The sequence below is a fragment of the Pseudonaja textilis genome, chromosome 9, assembly GCF_049901715.1.
Source record: "Pseudonaja textilis isolate UNSWEBS1 chromosome 9, rPseTex1.2, whole genome shotgun sequence".
NCBI classification, from domain to species: Eukaryota; Metazoa; Chordata; class Lepidosauria; order Squamata; family Elapidae; genus Pseudonaja; species Pseudonaja textilis.
In genome coordinates this window covers 22,754,312-22,772,098 of record NC_141998.1, presented here as the reverse complement: position 1 = coordinate 22,772,098, position 17,787 = coordinate 22,754,312, and the positions used below count along the sequence as shown (strand labels likewise).

General features: G+C 42.1%; 1 protein-coding gene across 14 annotated transcripts in view; it reads left to right on the top strand.

Moving 5' to 3' along the window:
* GRAMD1B (GRAM domain containing 1B) overlaps positions 1–17,787 on the top strand; it is a 134,042-nt gene that overhangs the window by 99,412 nt on the left and 16,843 nt on the right. For 10 of the 14 annotated variants that reach the window (XM_087939134.1, XM_026709015.2, XM_087939136.1 and 7 more), the window contains 8 exons: positions 6,390–6,474; positions 9,792–9,895; positions 10,757–10,852; positions 13,112–13,192; positions 15,271–15,386; positions 15,816–15,975; positions 16,296–16,503; positions 17,321–17,464. In XM_087939134.1, the coding sequence (XP_087795260.1) occupies positions 6,390–6,474; positions 9,792–9,895; positions 10,757–10,852; positions 13,112–13,192; positions 15,271–15,386; positions 15,816–15,975; positions 16,296–16,503; positions 17,321–17,464 (994 nt within the window). The remainder of the gene's footprint in view (positions 1–6,389; positions 6,475–9,791; positions 9,896–10,756; positions 10,853–13,111; positions 13,193–15,270; positions 15,387–15,815; positions 15,976–16,295; positions 16,504–17,320; positions 17,465–17,787) is intronic. The other 4 variants (XM_087939138.1, XM_087939137.1, XM_087939135.1 and 1 more) reach the window with 1 other exon arrangement.

The following is a 17,787-nucleotide window of genomic DNA, read 5'->3' as shown; positions in this document are numbered from 1 at the left end:
TCTGAAAGGAAACATTAAAAAAAAAATTCTGGATACTATCTAGATTTGAGAGATGCCTATAATTTTAAATTCTGAAGAAAAAACAAAACAAAAGAAACTCAACTAACGTTCCTGCTCATTGTATGGGCCACTTATTACTAATAAAACAGTTATCTATGGCAGGGGTTTCCCACCTTGGCAACTTTAAGACATGTGGACCTCAACTCCCAGGGTTGAAGTCCACAAGTCTTAAAGTTGCCAAGGTTGGAGACCCCTGATCTATGGAGCTGTAGAACCTCTACAGCTTTAGAATGGACTCAGAACTTGTAGCTTCTTAGAAGACCACAGATGGTAAAGCCGTGATGGCACCAGCTCTATTCTTGCAGGTTTTTGCTGATGATTTGACCTCCCACCAGCCTTCCTTCCTGTTGTGATCTCCCTTTTGCTAGTCCTTCCCGTCCTATGGTTCCCGTGAACTTTCTAATCTGCAAAAGTTCATCTCACCTTCCCACTTTTTAAAGAAAATCTCCCCTGTAGGCTTTCATTGGTAGAATCCTGTGTCTGTCCAAGCACTATCCCGCCTAGCTTCCTAGAACCATGTTATTTTGCATGTTTTGACCATTTCACTTGATTTGAGCGTGTTAGCCTGGATTATTAGCAGGCATCTCAGCTTCATAGCTGTCTCCATAGCTCCACTCCCCATGAGGATTTGCTGTGTCAGGTGACAATCTACTACACAGGTGGTCCTTGACTTAAGACTGTAACAGAACTCAGAATTTCCTTTGTGAGTCATGATGTAGAGCCCCCCCACATGACTAGATCCAACTTTAGAACTTTGTTTTGCGACCGTCATTGAACAAATGCCATGGTTGTTTAATGAACACAACAACACATACATAAATGAAAGAGAGAAAAAGAAGAAAGGGAGAAGAAAATAGAAAGAAAAAAATAGAAAACAATTAAAAACATTCTCATCTTCAACAGTTTGTAAGACCTCTTTTTTATTCTTATGTTATGCCATATGCACACATCTAATCCTTACATATATCTGTGTATCACTACTATAAATTTATCCTATCCTCTTTTGCCTTTTAATGTAAAGTCTATCTTTGGTCTATCCATTTGTACCAGCAGTTCCAGCTGTTGTAGTATATTGAAGTGTCTTTATTTTTTAATGCCAAAGTTAATTTGTCCATTTCTGCACAATTTGAAATTTTTTGAATGATCATCTCCTCTGATGGAACATGAGGCTGCTTCCAACATTGTGCAAAAGCCAATCTGGCTGCTGTCAAAATGTGTATTATTATATATTTCATTTTTTTAAAATATTTGTTTATCAAAGATCCCTAACAGAAAGGACTCTGGTTTGAATTCGATCTGTTCTCTTGTCATTTCTTCCAGCCAATTTCTAATTTTCTGCCAATATTTTTGAGCTTCTGTACAGGATCACCACATATGGAAAAAAGTTCCCTCTTTTCTTTTTTTTGCATTTCCAGCAATTCGGACTCATATTGGGGTGCATCTTCACTAATCTCAAAGGAGGAAGGTGCCATCTGTGAAACATTTTATAGGCATTTTCTTTGTATGCTACCAATTTTGTAATTTTATTATTTCTACCCCAGACCTTTTCCCATTCTGTTATGGTGATGCTACGTCCTATATTCCTACTCCAGGCTATCATGTTCCCTTTTACAATTTCTTCTTCTAATTCTACTTCTAATAAATAATTATAACATTTTGTTATATTTTGTTTGCCTGATCCTAATAAAATTTTATCTAATTGCTGGAGTTTATTGTTAATTCTGAATTCTTTCTTGTCCTGTTTATATTTACTTTGAATTTGAAGATATGTCCACTGATCAACTTTTAGTCCCCACTCTTGAAGTTCTTGCCATGATTTCAAATTTCCTTGTGTATCCAATAGGTTCTTATATTTAATCATTTTAGTGATAGCCAGATTATTTGGGTGAATCATCGCCTCCATTGTTAAAATCCAAATTGGTATTTTTAAATAGTGTTTTTTTCCATATTTTCTTCCAATTAGTTAATAATGAGTCTCTGATTAGGTGTCTGTGGAAATATTTCTGGCTAGTTTTCCCTACATCCCATAAAAAAGCATGCCACCCCCTCTGCAAGTCATGGTCTTCTAAGAATAATATTCTCTTACTGGTTAAATTCACCCATTCCTTCAACCATACTGAAATTTTTTTAATGTTAGCCCCTATCTCAGATTAATGCATTCTTCAACTGGTATGAAATGCAGGAAAACACTCTGTTTATAGATCTCTCCTGAAGCACAAATTAGGGGATTGAACTAGACGAACCTCCAAGCTCTCTTCCAACTCTTGTTATTCTGTTAAATATATTTCTGATTGAATGTATTCCAGTATTATTGGCTGTCTCGTCATCTGTCAATACCTGTAACCGAGGCCTTTGGCTCAGTGCAAATAAAAGAAAAGCAGCAAAAGATGATAATTGTGTGTGTTTTGCACTTATAGTTTTTATTTTTACTTTAGCTGAGCTATAGCACAGTGATCACAATCATGCAAGTCTTCTCTTGCCTTGTAGTTGTTCTTGAGGTCAACACGGTAACTTCTCCTTCCCACCATCTTGTGTTCTGATCGTTCTACCTTTTCATGACCCTCAACTCTTGGATCTGATGACCCTCGTCTCTTCTCATGGTTCTTATTGGCTTGGGCAGATTCCCCGCCTGCCATGGCTTCTGTCCCGTGCCCTCTTTTGATTTCCTTCTGCTACGTTCGGCTGGGTTTTTGTGACCAAAAGCGCCTCGTGTCAGCTTTGGAAGCCACATTAGCACCAAACGCTTCCATCCTGCCACACACGCACTTGAAAGAGGTCAACCAACCCAAGAGCCCGAGCCATTGTGTCTCCTGCTACGTCATCCGTCTCACTACCCACCCAGTCATTAACTTTCTACTCTTCCTGTACCAGACTGTCCCAGCTCCTTCTGTTTGCTGTAGAGTTAATGTTTACTCCCTTCTCTGTTTCTTCAAGGGCTGTTTCCTTCCACTTTGGGCAGGGAGAGATAAGATCTTTCTGACCTTTCTAAGGCTTCTCCATCCCTCCATCGATCCATCCCTCCACCCATCCACCTATCCCTCAAGAGAGGAGGAGCCATCAATCAATCCAGCACTGAAAAGACTCCATTGTTTTCAGAAGTGTTCCATCTACCATCTACCAGTTACTCTGGTTTCGCCCAGAGTAGACCAAGGTTGCTTTTAGCAGCTGGTATTCTACATAAACCATGAAGTTGGCTTTACCCCCCAAACTGCAAGGTCAAATACAGGTAGTCTTCAGGTCATTTATTCATAAGTCGTCTATCCATCATATAGTGCCAGAATGCCAAAATATAGAGACTTTGCTGATTTCCTGGCTGTGACAAATGAAGCAAAAAAAAGTGTAATCAGATGTACATTTATAATATTTCAGAGTTTATATTTCAAAGATTTTGAGACTCTAGAAAGAGTCCAGAGAAGAGGAACCAAGATGATTAGGGGACGGGAGGCTAAAACATATAAAGAACAGTTGGTGGAACTGGAAATGTCTAGTTTGATGAAAAGAAGGACTAGGGGAGACATGATAACAGTCTTCCAATATCTCAAGGGCTGCCCCAAAGAAGAGGGAGTCAAGCTATTCTCCAAAGCACCTGAAAGCAGGACAAGAAGCAATTGATGGAAACTAATCAATGAGAAAACCAACCTAGAACTAAGGGTAAATGTCTTGACAGTGAGAACAATTAACCAGTGGAACAACTTGCCTCCAGAAGTTGTGAATGCTCCAACACTGAAAGTTTTTAAGAAGAGATTGGATAACCATTTGTCTGAAGTGGTGTAGGGTTTCCTGCCTAAGAAGGGGGTTGGACTAGAAGACCTCCAAGGTCCCGTCCAACTCAATTATTCTATTCTATTCTGTATTTTGTAACTTTAGTTCTTATGTTTTTATCGAAATTATGATGTGAATGCACTATATGATAAATAATAAGTCAACTTCCAGTAATGATTCTTTTCCATTCCATGGAAAAGTTTCCTCGACTTACTGAACTGTTTCAAGCCAAAGAGAGGCTGACAGTTATCAAAGACGGGAATTGTCATTGAAGTCCCTGGAAAGACCTCAGAATGGCTTCAGACAAGATTTATTCATTGCTCACGTGGATGAGCCTCACTTCACTTTGTGATTTGGGGCTGCACTTTACTATAAACTTGCATCACGCTTTCAAATCCTAACTTTACCTCTCTTAGCGAGTCATTCAAGTTCAAATGAGTTTGAAAAGACCGAGAAGGTGTTCCTTTGAAGACGTGAGCAAACAGCGAAGGAAGTTCTCCAAAGTTCTTGATACGCCTCCTAGAAGGTGGGATAGTGGAGTTGAGTGAAAGGGAGCTCCGTTTCTACTCGAACCCAACCAGGCTGTTCTCAAAGATCCATGCCGAGAGTTCAACCAAAACAGTCCCCAGCGAGGGAGGATTTGGGATTTCACGCTCGGAGATTGGCTCTCGTTGGTGTCGTCTTCTCTCCACCCTCCAAAACAAACTCAGCCCAGCAACTTTGCATTACAGGAAACATCTGCTGGATGGGAGGGCCCTGGCTGGGTTACTCCAGGGCATTGGCCAACACAATCACCCAGAGGCTGAAATGTAAAGCATGTGCAAAACATTTCAGTTGTCTTTTTCCCACCCGCTTCTTCTACAAGTAGAGGGGAGGGAGAAACACACACACAAATAAGCCAAGAACAAAACTGTCTCTTCAGAGAAGAGAGGAAGCAAGGAAAGTCCCCCCGTGATAACTGGTAACGGAGTGAATTCAGAAATTACTGTTGAGCTCATCCTGGATTCAGAGGGGAAAACTTGAACCAGAAGGAATATTTTGCAGCTCCTCCAAAGATAAGTCCCAGATGCGAGAAGATTCTGCAAGATTGATTTTTGTTTTTTGGGGGGGTGGGTGGGAATAAAACATCTGAAGTTCAGTTTGTTTGTGACAGATTTTGTGCTTTCTCGCTACGGTTTAGAATGGCGAAGATTCGACACCGTGGATCTCTGGAATTAGAAGCATGACCCTGTCCAGAGCATAGAACTTGATCCCTGGACACAACTTTTCAGAGAGCAGAAATGTTGGAGCGCCTCCAGCTTGAGGCACCCTTTGTGACGTGCGGTGAAGCAAGGGAGCTGTGATTGGACTCGAGGTTGCGAACGAACGTGGTCTTCTCAAATTGTCCTGGACAAGTGGATTGCTTTCCTTACCCTCTTGGAGTCTCCAAAGCCACCCAGGAGCGGATGGGGAAAATTAGTCTCGTGTCCTCAAGCAAGCATCCACTGCGGCTTCTTATTTTGGTGAACAGTTGTGGAAAGTAAAGGACGTTTGTCCTGTGTGGCGGTGAAGACTTAAGAACAGAAGACGCTGCGGCAGCCATGGATGTCCTCTCCGAATGTGGAATTCTTTGGAGCTTTCTCTTGGAATTGGAGGACCCGTGCCTGCTTTGCCACTTGAAATGGCTGTGCGATTTTCCCGAAGATGATCATGATTCAGCTTGGGAAGAAATTCCAGCTGTGAGTGGTGTCTTGTCCAAAACGGGTCCCCTAAAGATGCCCGTCTCCTTCTTGCTTAGAAGCGTCTTGTTGCTGCTACGCGGAAGGGTTTGCAAGTTCAATCCTGAACTATCGCTTAGTGCTTTACTCTTGGTTAATGCGAAGGAGAAATTATGGGGATGAGGATGAGGATGCGACTCTCAAAACAAGATTTTCTTTAATAAAAACAATGTTCAATAATTGTTTGGTGCAGATAGTACCTTCTTCACTATTCAGTGTTAAGGCATCAATAATAGGGAAGGAATGGATGGTCCTTCTGCCTGACTTAGATTCATTCTTTCTTTCTTTCTTTCTTTCTTTCTTTCTTTCTTTCTTTCTTTCTTTCTTTCTTTCTTTCTTTCTTTCTTTCTTTCTTTCCTTCCTTCCTTCCTTCCTTCCTTCCTTCCTTCCTTCCTTCCTTCCTTCCTTCCTTCTGTCTATCATCTATCATCTATCATCTATCTATCTATCTATCTATCTATCTATCTATCTATCTATCTATCTATCTATCATTGTCTGTCTACATATCAATTGCTTTTGCTTGCTTACTTCAAATCTCTCCCCCTCCCTCTCCTTCTTCCTCTCTCCCCTTTCTCTCTTTCTCTCTATCTTCTTCCCCCTTCCTCCCTCCCTCTCCTCTTTCTCTCCCGTCTCCCTCCTTCTCCCCTTCCCTCCCTCCCTCCCTCCTTCCCTTCCTCCCAGGAGTTGAGCACACCTTGGGGGGAGGGGGGATGAGTCTTTGTAGACAGAGAATAAAGAAGTTTTCCCAGCTTGTTCCTCTGATCTTCCTTTAGCTCCTTTTCCTTCTAACGGTCCTTCCACTCTTCCCAGGTGTTGAGTCCCACCTACAAACAACGGAATGAAGACTTCAGGAAACTTTTCAAGCAGCTTCCCGAGACGGAGCGCCTCATTGTTGGTAAGACAATCCTCCCTTCTTTCCAGGCCGGCGACAAGGCAAAGGTTCTCCAGCAGGGGTGGCCTCCTACTCATTCTCCCTAGTTTGGGTGAACCGATACCAAACTGGTAGCTACCCTTCCCCTCATGCAGCCTGTTTTGGACCCCAGGTAAGTACAGGGCCCACATGGAGGCTCGGGGAGGGTGAAAAACAGGTCTCCTGGAAGCTGCAGAAGGCCGGAAATGGGCCTGTTTCCAGCCTCCAGAGGACCTCCAGAGCCTGAGGACGCCATTTTCCCCTTCCTGGAGGCTCGAGGAAAGCCTCCGGAGCCCACAAAGGGTGAAAACGTCCCCCCTCCAAACCATGGTGCAGGAGGTCGACTAGGCCACACCCACCATGGCCACGCCCACCCAGCAACTGGGCAGAGAACTGTTTGCTAAAAAATTTTGATTCCTGTTCTCAGGAATCATAAAAGCCAGCCTCTTCGGTTGAGGCTGGGAAAAGGTTTGTTATTTGTCCAGGAAGAAAATTTCTCCATCTCACCCTGTCTCACTCAGGGGGTGTTCAAAGGTATCAATCTGTCTGGTCGTATTTATTTTTCTTCAGTTCATCAAAGCGTCCCAATGATGCTTTTTCCAAAAGGCAGCTGGACTTTTTGGGGGGGGGGGGAATTTCCCTTGAAAATGTTTTACTTCCCTTCCAAGAAGCTTCTTCAAGTCTGAAGAAGCCTCTTGAATGAGAAGCGAAATGTTTTCAAGGAAAAAGAAGAAGAAAAAACAAGGAAGTCCAATTGCCGTTTGAAAAACACCTTTCGGCTAACCATGACGAGAATGGTTGAAAATCCCCCAATCCAAGATTGGAGATTTTGAAAATGAGTCCTCTTTTGAAAACTTTTGAAAACTAAATTTCCAACTTCTTCTTCGACTGGAAAAAAGACAGCACTGAATCCACATTTATTGCAGACTAGAAACTCCTTATAGACTTTTGCCTGAAACAGAAAAAAAATGAACTTATGATTAATACAATATTTAAAAAATTCCAGGAAAAAAAATTCATTTCCATATTTAAGGAAAATTTGGCCTCTAAAGCGTTAAAAGTCACAGAGTTGAGTGTCTTGCTCCAGAACAATTACCCTTATCGCCTAATTAGCTCAAAGTCTGAATCAATATTACATTTCGGTGACTTTTTAAAGGCAAGTTTGCTAGATTCTTTATTCAAAGAGGAAATTTACTTCCAGGAGCAGGGAGAGGAAAGTGTTATGTCAGCCAGCTTAATGACAGTAAAAGATAACTAGTTAGCAACTTCTAGTAGTAAAACAGGCCCTATTCTTTTTCCAAGTGGACAGAAGGAAAGTTTCTTTTTAATCGATGACAATGTGAAGGGCCAAACTTGGCAAAACTCCATTTAAACCCATTAATAATTAACCTCAAAGATTTCATTCTTATATCGGTGTAATATCCTGGCTGCCAAAATCTACACCATGACTGGATGTCAGCAAGGAAGGAATTTTCTGTATCTCTTTGTTGACCTTTAATGCTATCTGTATTTCTGCAGCCAAATCTGGTCTCTTTTCTTTCTCCAACGGCAGTGGCAATCTAGATTAAGTCTCAGACTCATTTTTAGAAGTTATGCGTGCCCAAGGGTGAAAAGCATGCCTTTTTTTAGCTTGCAACAATTGTGTAACTTGAATCAAAGTGGGTTAAAAACAACAAATTAGGCTGGTGCCAGGAGCTGCTTGGGGAATTCCACCCACCCTTCTCACCCACCTGGTGAGAATAACTGGTTTGGAACAACCTTAGACCAGGAAGAGGAAAAAGCCTTTATCTATGGATTATCGAGAGATTTTCCAAATTTACGATCTTCTTACTTAACAGCAATACATTATTACTGAAGGGGAAAGGTTTATGTGTCATCCTTGGAAGGCATATTTTACTTAGAAGCTTCGAGGCTGCCGCATTTGTCTGCCTGGGCAATTGGGAGGGGGGATTGCATAGAGAGGTGGAAGATTAGACACAACAACATGATTCTCTAGACGTCAAGGACAAGTGACCTGCATCTGGAGAGGAGTGGCACAAGGGATGTCTCCAGTTGGGACGACATTTGATTGGGCCATGTGATGGACTGATGGGTGCAAGGGATGCAACTTTGAATTTCTTTGGGGGAAGCGAAAACCTGGAACTTTCAGATTTGGGTTTTCCCAGACGTGCCGATATGACACAACTCTAATAAAATGGAACTTTGAAGAAGAGGTTTGTCTCATTTGGACGCTTGGCAACTGACTCATATTTACGACGGTTGCAAAGCATCCTGGTGGGGGAATCACATGGTCTTCTTTGGCTACCTTCTCACCAGCTAAGCCAATGGGGAAGCCAAGATTCGCTTATCAACCATGTTGCTAACTTAACCGCAGGGGTGGGATTCTACCAGTTTGGACCAATTCTATAGAACTGGTTGCTATGATTCTCTGCAGTTTGGAGAACTGGCAAATCATGCCTCTGGCTGGCCCCACCTCTCTCCATCTGCCCTGCCCCGCCCACCTAGTCCTTAACATGCATGCACAACATCGCTGACTGCATTCACCCCCGCCCAGACACTCCTTAAGGTATTTCTCTCTTTTTCTTCTCCTGATGATCAGCTGTTCTGATGATCAGCTGTTCTGATGATCAGCTGTTTTGATGATCAGCTGTTCTGATGATCAGCTGTGCTGGGATCCCCCTCACTGTCTTACTGCTTCGCCCCGGAGGCTTCCCTGAGGCCCAGGAGGCCCCCAAAATGGGGGGAGTCCTGCAAAAAAAAGGAAGAAGAAGCCACACTCCCCCAGTCACATGGCCACGCCCACTTAGCCACACCCACAGAACCGGTTGTTAAAAAATTTGAATCCCACCCCTGCTCAACCGGTGCAGTGATTCACTTAACAGCTGTGGCAAAGAAAGGTCCTTAAAAAGGGGACCAAATTCACTTTAATGTTTCACTTAGCCACAGGAATTTTAAGCTCAATTGTGGCCTTAAATCGAGAGCTACCTGCATTGTAATTTTTTTTTTCTGGGTGTAATCTGTAGTTTGTCCAGGATCTTTGTTAATGGGCCCCTGTTTGAAAGATGCTTCAACAATTCCCGCTGCCAAAAACAGCTTCTTTTTCCCTCCCTTTTATTTATCTTCCTTGTCCATCTACCCAAATTTGTTTTCCTGCTGTCGTTGTTTAGACTGCGAGAAACCTAACTGGTCCCTGTTTATTTTCTACCGTGTACAGAAACATCCAGTTATTTTTGCATCCTTTATAAATATTTATGTCCTTTTGGCTACATCATGTCGCTCCCTCTGCCTGGCTTTTCCTACAGATTACTCCTGTGCCCTTCAAAGAGATATTCTCTTGCAAGGACGACTCTACCTCTCTGAAAACTGGATTTGTTTCTACAGCAACATCTTCCGCTGGGAAACCTTGGTGAGTTGCCTTCTCCGGCCCAGCCCAGCCCACCTCATTGACTTTCTCTGCCATGGGTGAACCCTGAAAGTTTGCATTTGCTCCCCTTATAATGTTGTGGCTTCTATCTTTATGATTTACATTGTTTTATTTAGTTTCCTAGTACGGTTTGTGTTGATTCCATGATTAAGGGGTGCATCCTATGATTTATGATGAATGTGTTTTTATGATGGCTATGATCATGATTTATCACTTAAGCTTTTATGTACAATGAGAACTTATGCACCGAAGATTTTCTTGTGTGTCCAATTACACTTGGCCAATAAAGAATTCTATTCTATTCTATTCTATTACACTCTACTCTACTCTACTCTACTCTACTCTACTCTCCACTCTACACTACTCTACAATCCAATATTTATTCTATTTTGTTCTGTTCTGTTCTACTCTACATTCCAATATCTATTCTATTCTATTCTATTCTATTCTATTCTATTCTATTCTATTCTATTCTATTCTATTCTATTCTATTCGACTCTACTGTACTCTACTGTACTCTACTCTACAATCCAATATTTATTCTATTCTGTTTTGTTCTACTCTACATTCCAATATCTAATCTATTCTATTCTATTCTATTCTATTCTATTCTATTCTATTCTATTCTATTCTATTCTATTCTATTCTATTCTATTCTATTCTATTCTATTTTTCTATTCTACTTATTCTTCTATTCTATTCTACCCTACCCTACCCTACCCTACCCCACTCCAATTCAACCCCAGTCTATTCTATTCTAGTCTACTCTATTCTGTTCTATCTTATTCCATTCTTCTTGTTTCACTTTCCATGATGCTTCTGATCTTTTATCTGTTGGTATAGTTGACTGTCCGTTTGAAGGACATCTGCACCATGACCAAGGAGAAAACCGCACGGCTCATTCCTAACGCTATTCAAGTTTGCACAGACACTGAAAAGGTACTTTCTTACAATCTTGACCATTGGACACCGGCAAGAGCAGAAGACTTCTCTGAAGGACAAATATGGGGGTTGAGGGGACAAGACCGAAGCTCAGTTAAATTCTCACAGTCAAGTAGATCAACCATGACCCAAAGATCAGCTCGTCTAGGAACATGCATGTTTTTTTAAAAAAAAAAAAAACAGCGGAAAATGGCTTAGAGCTCCTGTAGGAGGACCTTCTGACCTTCTCTGGTCTCATTGCTTCCGCCAGTTAAAGAAGTTTTTTTTTCCTCCAAAGGTTAGGGATAAAGCAAAACCTTGCAAAACTTGTTTACCAGTAGCAAAATCAGGGTACCTTCTGGGCATGGCCAGCAAAACATGTTTCCACCCTGAAGACTTCCTGCTTATCTTTTATTCCCAAAGCCTTTACATCATCTAGATCAGGAGTGTCAAACTCAATTTCATTGAGGACCGGTGTTCTGATTCAGGGCTTAGCAGAATTAAAAAAACAGACTCCTTGTCCCGAAAAACCTCTCTTTATTTAGTTACGGTGAATTCATGGCATTCACACAGAGAAAAGTCACGGCAATAATCCTCCTAAGGGTTAATTGCAGGAACACACCTTATCAGTCCTTGGATAGTTGTTGCAGCTTTCAGTCGCAAAGCTGTAAATTCAATACCTGGCAAGGAGTCTCTGTGAAGCACGAACTCTGATTAGCAAATCTTCCAAAAGAAATATGAACTAATGGTCTCCTGCAACCACCACTCCCTTTTTGCTTCTATGTATTCCCCAAGGAGGGCCATTCAGCGTCCACATGTGTCTTTCCTTCCGAATTGGCCCCTGTTCCTTAATTGTCCTCCTCTCCTGACAGCTCTGCGCATACGCGCATCTGGAACAGGCCCCAGCTGTTCTTCTTCCCCACTTATCTCTGACTCCTAAGGCAGCTGGGCAGTGTCAGATTACCTTGGCCCTATCTCTGCTTCTGACATAGCGAGATCAACATTATGGTCACCTTCAAAGGGCCCAGTGGGCATGGCTGGGTGGTCACATGACTGGGCAGGAATGGACAACTCCACCTGGCCTGCTCAACGTTGCTCACGTCGAGGGGCACCTGGGCCAGACAAGGCTGGCTCCAGGCCAGCCTTGCGGATCTAAGGCTGATCACGTTCTGGTCTGGTTGGCCACTACTAGGTTATAGATCAGTGCCCGGTCAGCTTGGGCCGGTCTGAGGCTCTGCGGGCCGATCCTTTGCTGTTTCCAGGGCAACTCCGCAGGCCAGATCTAACCACATCACAGGCCGGATCTGGTCTGTGGGCCTTGAGTTTGACACCCTCGATCTAGATCCTAATCCCTCTTTGAGTGAAAGATGCAGGCTACAAGTCCGTGTTGTTTTATTTCTGAGCAGACGGAGTGGGAAGGTGTTGTCCATCCCGTCGATTGGTCTCCCATCTATTGAGGGAAGATTTGTCTACCTTCCACCAGTTGGCCCTATATTGCTTTGGAAATTTAGAGTGTTGAGCTTGTTACTTTGGTTTGGAAATCTCTTTCCTGAATCTCTGAATAAGAATGGCCAGGGGAAGATTAAAAGAATTGGTATTATCATGGTATTATAATATAAGCAGGGTATTATCATTGGCTGTGTACTGGAAAAGTGGTTGAACTTTAAACCACTTTGGAATAAGAATTCTGTTTTTTTTCTGACCACCCAGCTGCTAGAAAATTAATTAAAGCAGATAATGTAATAAAAAGCCTTCAGAATGGTGCTCATTATATCTTAAATTCCTTCCTCCCAAGTCTTCCAAAAATAGGTTCTTCCCCATGCAGTTGGCTTCACCCATTTGCAAGATGCCTCCAAACAGGCCCTGATTGTTTTTAGAATATTGTCATAGAATATTCTTTTAACGACCCTATAATCCTTTGAAAGCCTGAGCAATTGAATGGAGCTTGCAGAGTGTTTTAATGGCCGGATCCCCTTCCTGTCACCAATGTGGAGTTTTGTTCGGCCGATATATTCTCAGTGTGCCCAGAGAGAGAAATATCTGCCTCTACCTAGGATTGAACTCACAGCCTCCTGATTGTGAGGCGAGAGCTCCACCTCTAGGCCACCATACTACTCCCGGTATAAATCACTAATTTCTTTGCTACGGTAGAGTTTTCAACCTCTGTATCATGTGCACTGAATCTCTTTCTCTCTGGCTAATGTATTTCAATGCAATCATTTAACACCTAATTCCTGATTTATCTCATCTCTCCATTTTTATTTTTGCTTTTCCCAGCACTTTTTCACTTCCTTTGGTGCCCGGGATAGGACGTACATGATGATGTTTCGCCTCTGGCAGAATGCCCTCCTTGAAAAGGTAGGAAGTATTGCTTTTTCATCTTTATCAAATGTATTTCTCATAGATTCGGGCTTTCAAAAAAGCAGGTGGACTTTCTTGTGGAAAAGCCCTTTTCCTCTAGGTTAAGTTGGATGGCTGAATTGTGTCCTCATGCGTTGGTTGTCCTATGTTGCGCCGTGCATTTGTGTAGTAGTTGTTTAGTTTTCCCCAATGTACATGTTCAGTTGCCTTTTTGAAAACACCTTTGGGACTCCCTAGAATTGTGGAAGGTCTCCTGGAAGGCCACAGATGGTGGCAGAGGACATGTTGGCCTTCTGACAAAGATCTCTAATAAACCTGTTGACCTATGGCCACCATGTTCAGAGTGTGCCTCTAACACAAGGATGTCCAATAAGGATATCCTGGATGCTGTGTTTTTTAGAATAAGGATACCACTTAAAGTGGCAAAAACATACACACCCTTCTTGGCTAAGTCAGGGATGTCCAATTTTGGCCACTTTAAGATTTGTGGACTTGGAATTCTGGGAGTTGAAGTCCACAAATCTTAAAGTTTCAAGGTTGGACGCTCCTGTTCTAACATGTTCTCAAAATTCCAGTTGGTAGTTGATCTAAGACTGTCTACCCTTGTCTGTGAGCTATGTAAACTAGTTATTCTTAGTTTTTCATCTGGCTCAAGGGCTAATGACCAGGGTTGACCCTTCAGTATTATCCCCATGGGCCATTTGACACCAGGAAACAAGCTTGTTACCAAATTACAACAGTGCGTTGAAAAATTCCAGCCATAAAATGTAACAGGATTCTGACTGATACGTCCAAATTAGGAAACCTGGTTTGTCCCTTCCAGTCTTCTGTTCTCACCTCTCTTCGTGCTGCTTGGAAGTGATCTGATAACTCCAAAAATTGCTGATAATTTCACCCCAATATCTGCTCGGTTTGTATTCCAAGAATGCATTTTCCCTTCCCTTTCATTCCCCCTTCTAGGGGTTTTAACTTTTTTCACCTGTTAATTTTTGAGAAGGGTATCACCTTTTGCAATAATGGAAGCCTTGTATTCAGTCTGATGCCCTCCAAGGATGAATCAACACATGTACACATGCACGCACATGCACACACACATACACAAATACACAACACAGCTGCAATTCAAATGGTTTTTGTTCCTCGATAATTATGACATGCATTTAAAAACAAAAGGTGGAGGAGGAAAAGCTGAAACTGCAGATCCATTCTGGGTAGCTTCCTGAAAGTGAGTGGGTCCCAATGTCATGTTGCCATGCTGTGAACATATTTTTTTTTCTTCTTCTTTGCAAGCCTGCAAATCCACACACTTCACAACATCCATTTGGGTAGCCCTGTCCCAAAGGTGCTTTTTTCAAGAGGCAACTAGACATCTTCAAAGAAAAATTAGAAAGTCCAGTGTCCTCTTGAAAAAAGCAAAACTGTGACCTGGATGACTGAGAAGCTTCATCGACATTTAGGTAGCCATCTTCTTAAAATTCTTATGAATGAAGTATCAGAGATGCTGTCAATTGCTTTCCATGCGGGATACCGATTCATAGAATGGAATGGAACGGAATGGAACGGATTGGAATGGAATAGAATAGAATAGAATAGAATAGAATAGAATAGAATAGAATAGAATAGAATAGAATAGAATAGAAAAGCAGAGTTGGAAGGGACCTTGGAGGTCTTCTAGTCCAAGCAGTAAACTCTGCACAATTTTAGAGAAATCCAATCTCTACTGAAAAACTTCCAGTGTCGGAACATTCACAACTTCTGGAGGCAAGTTGTTCCACTGATTAATTGTTCTGACTGTTAGGAAATTTCTTCTTAGTTCTAGGTTGCTTCTCTCCTTGATGAGTTTCCATTCATTGATTCTTGTCCTGCCTTCCAGTTCCTTTGAAGAATAGTTTGATTCCCTCTTCTTTGGGGCAGCCCCTGAGATATTGAAAGACTGCTATCATGTCACCCTTGTCCTTCTTTTCTTCAAATTAGACATACCCAATTCCAGCAACTGTTCTTTATATGTTTTAGCCTCCAGTCCCCTAATCATCTTTCCTGTTCTTCTCTGCACTCTTTGCTTTGTTCCTCTCCAGCCCTTGTGTCCAAAGGAGCTTTGGCATTTTGTACATCAGTGTTACGGCAATGAGTTGGGGTTGACGAGCGATGATGAAGACTACGTTCCTCCTGATGAAGATTTCAACACCATGGGGTAAGCTCCTATTCCTGAAGTGAGCCATGAAAACAAGACTGGGAAACGTCAAGATTTAATGCTCACAAACCACAGATATCCTCACTACTCTAGGGTGGTGTTAGTCAACCTTTATAACTTTAAGCTGAGCAGACTTCAACTCCCAGAATTCCCCAGCCAGAATTGCAGAAGACCTTATCATTATCTCCCATCCTCTAAGGTACTTTAAGCCCATGGCAGATGCGAAAAAGTATGTAAATGTTCTGGAGTGGTATCTGGCTAGAAAATGGGTATGTCAACGTAAAAGAAAAGGTGATAATAGAGGTATCAGCTGCACTGTGAGGTGAATGTTTTTATTCCACAAAGTTTGCTCTTCAATGCTTGATAAGAAGACTAACTGTGGGATTGATCCAATTCACCCGGATTTTGCTTATTATTGTTTTTTTAAAGTTACTGTGAGGAGATCCCCGTGGAAGAAAATGAAGTCAACGACAGCTCCTCCAAAAGTAGCATGGAGGTCAAAGCTGAAGTGAGCCCTCAGCTTCCCAAGAAGTCTCTTACCAACAGCAGCACGTTGACTCCTACAACAAACAATGAAGCTCCAATCCCAGTAGGTTGTTGTTGTTGTTGTTGTTGTTCTTCTTCTTCTTCTTCTTCTTCTTCTTCTTCTTCTTCTTCTTCTTCTTCTTCTTCTTCTTCTTCTTCTTCTTCTTCTTCTTCTTCTTCTTCTTCTTCTTCTTCTTCTTCTTCTTCTTCTTCCTCCTCTTCCTCTTCCTCTTCCCCTCGTCCTCCTCCTCCCTCCTCCCTTCTCCTCTTTCCAGCCCCTTCCCCCTTCCCCTTTCCTCCAGCTTACAGTTATAGTTGCGACAGATGGCAGCTCCAGCTACCCCAAGGTAACAGTGATTGACGTTCTTCTTCATGTCCTTCTAGTATGAAGGGATCGTTCCTGAAGAAGAAGAGGTTCTGGACACACCAGTTGAGAAGGAGATGACAATTGCGAATCTCATTGGAGACAAAATTGACATCATCGCCCCTGTGAATTCTCCTTCTCTGGATTTCAATGACAATGAGGACATTCCAACTGAACTCAGTGATTCCTCTGAGACTCATGATGAAGGTGCTTGGCTGGCATCCACAGGTGTCATGGTGGGGTTAGGGTTTATTGTCCTTCTGTGTCTTACCCATGTTCAGTACCATAGTTGACCCAGTTGACTTGGGTTTCCAAGTTAAAGAGTTCCCTGTCCCTTCATATTCAGCATCTCTGTATTCTCACCTTAATTTTTCTCAGAAACATGAAATCTTTTGTATTACTATTTCTGTGTTGAATTACTTAGGGAATCTGTAATTTTAGGTTAAGGGTTATAGGCTCCATGAATATTCTCATGGCAAATTCCATTGTAAGAATTAAGCTATAGAAAAGTTTGATGTTATTGAAGAAAGTTGAGTTGTGAAGAAGCATCTCGAATGGTAGCATTCATAATGATGCATTTTTGGTGGGTCCTATTGTCCTGAAGACAGAGTGGTGTGGCGGCCTAGAAGTGGACCTCCCACCTTACAATCAGGAGGCTGTGAGTTCAATCCTAGGTAGAGGCAGATATTTCTCTTTCTGGGCACGATGACTATATATCTGCTGAATATAACTCTGCATTGGCAACAAGAAGGGCATCTGGCCAGTAAGCACTCGGCTCCATTCCGTTGCCCAGATTCCACCCCACAAGAGATTATGGGGTCATTAAAAATGATGATGAAGATGTTATCCCGAAGACCTCTAAAGCTTTTGAATTTGTGGTTCACTTTTTGAACAGAGTTGGGCTTAGCTGTTTGGACCTAGACTTGTTTCACGTATTGGAGCATCCATGTTATATTTTTGTAGTGAGTTAAAATACTCTTTATTGCTTGACCAGGATAGTTGTCCTAGGAATCTGACCTGTTTAGCTTTACACTTTGTTCGTCAGGGGAGGTCCAGGCCTTTTATGAAGATCTGAATGGACGACAATACATGAATGAAGTCTTCAACTTTAGTGTGGATAAGCTTTATGACCTGCTCTTCACAAACTCTCAGTTCTTAAGGGATTTCATGGAGCAACGACGGTTTTCTGGTAAGCCCTCATCAGCCCATGCAGGAAGTCCTCAACTTACAACTGTTGCTTTTGTGACTGTTACAACAGCATTGAAAAAAAGTGACTTTTAACGACCGTTTTTCACACTTACGACCACTGCAGCCTTTCCATAGTCACATGATCAACATTTGGACACTCGGCAACTGACTCATATTTATGACAATTGCAGCATCCCAGGGTCACATCATCCCCTTTTGCGACCATCGGATGAGCAAAGTCAATGGGGAAGCCAGATTCACTTAACAGCCATGTCACTGATTTAACAACTGCACTGATTTACTTAATGAATGCAGCAAGAAAGA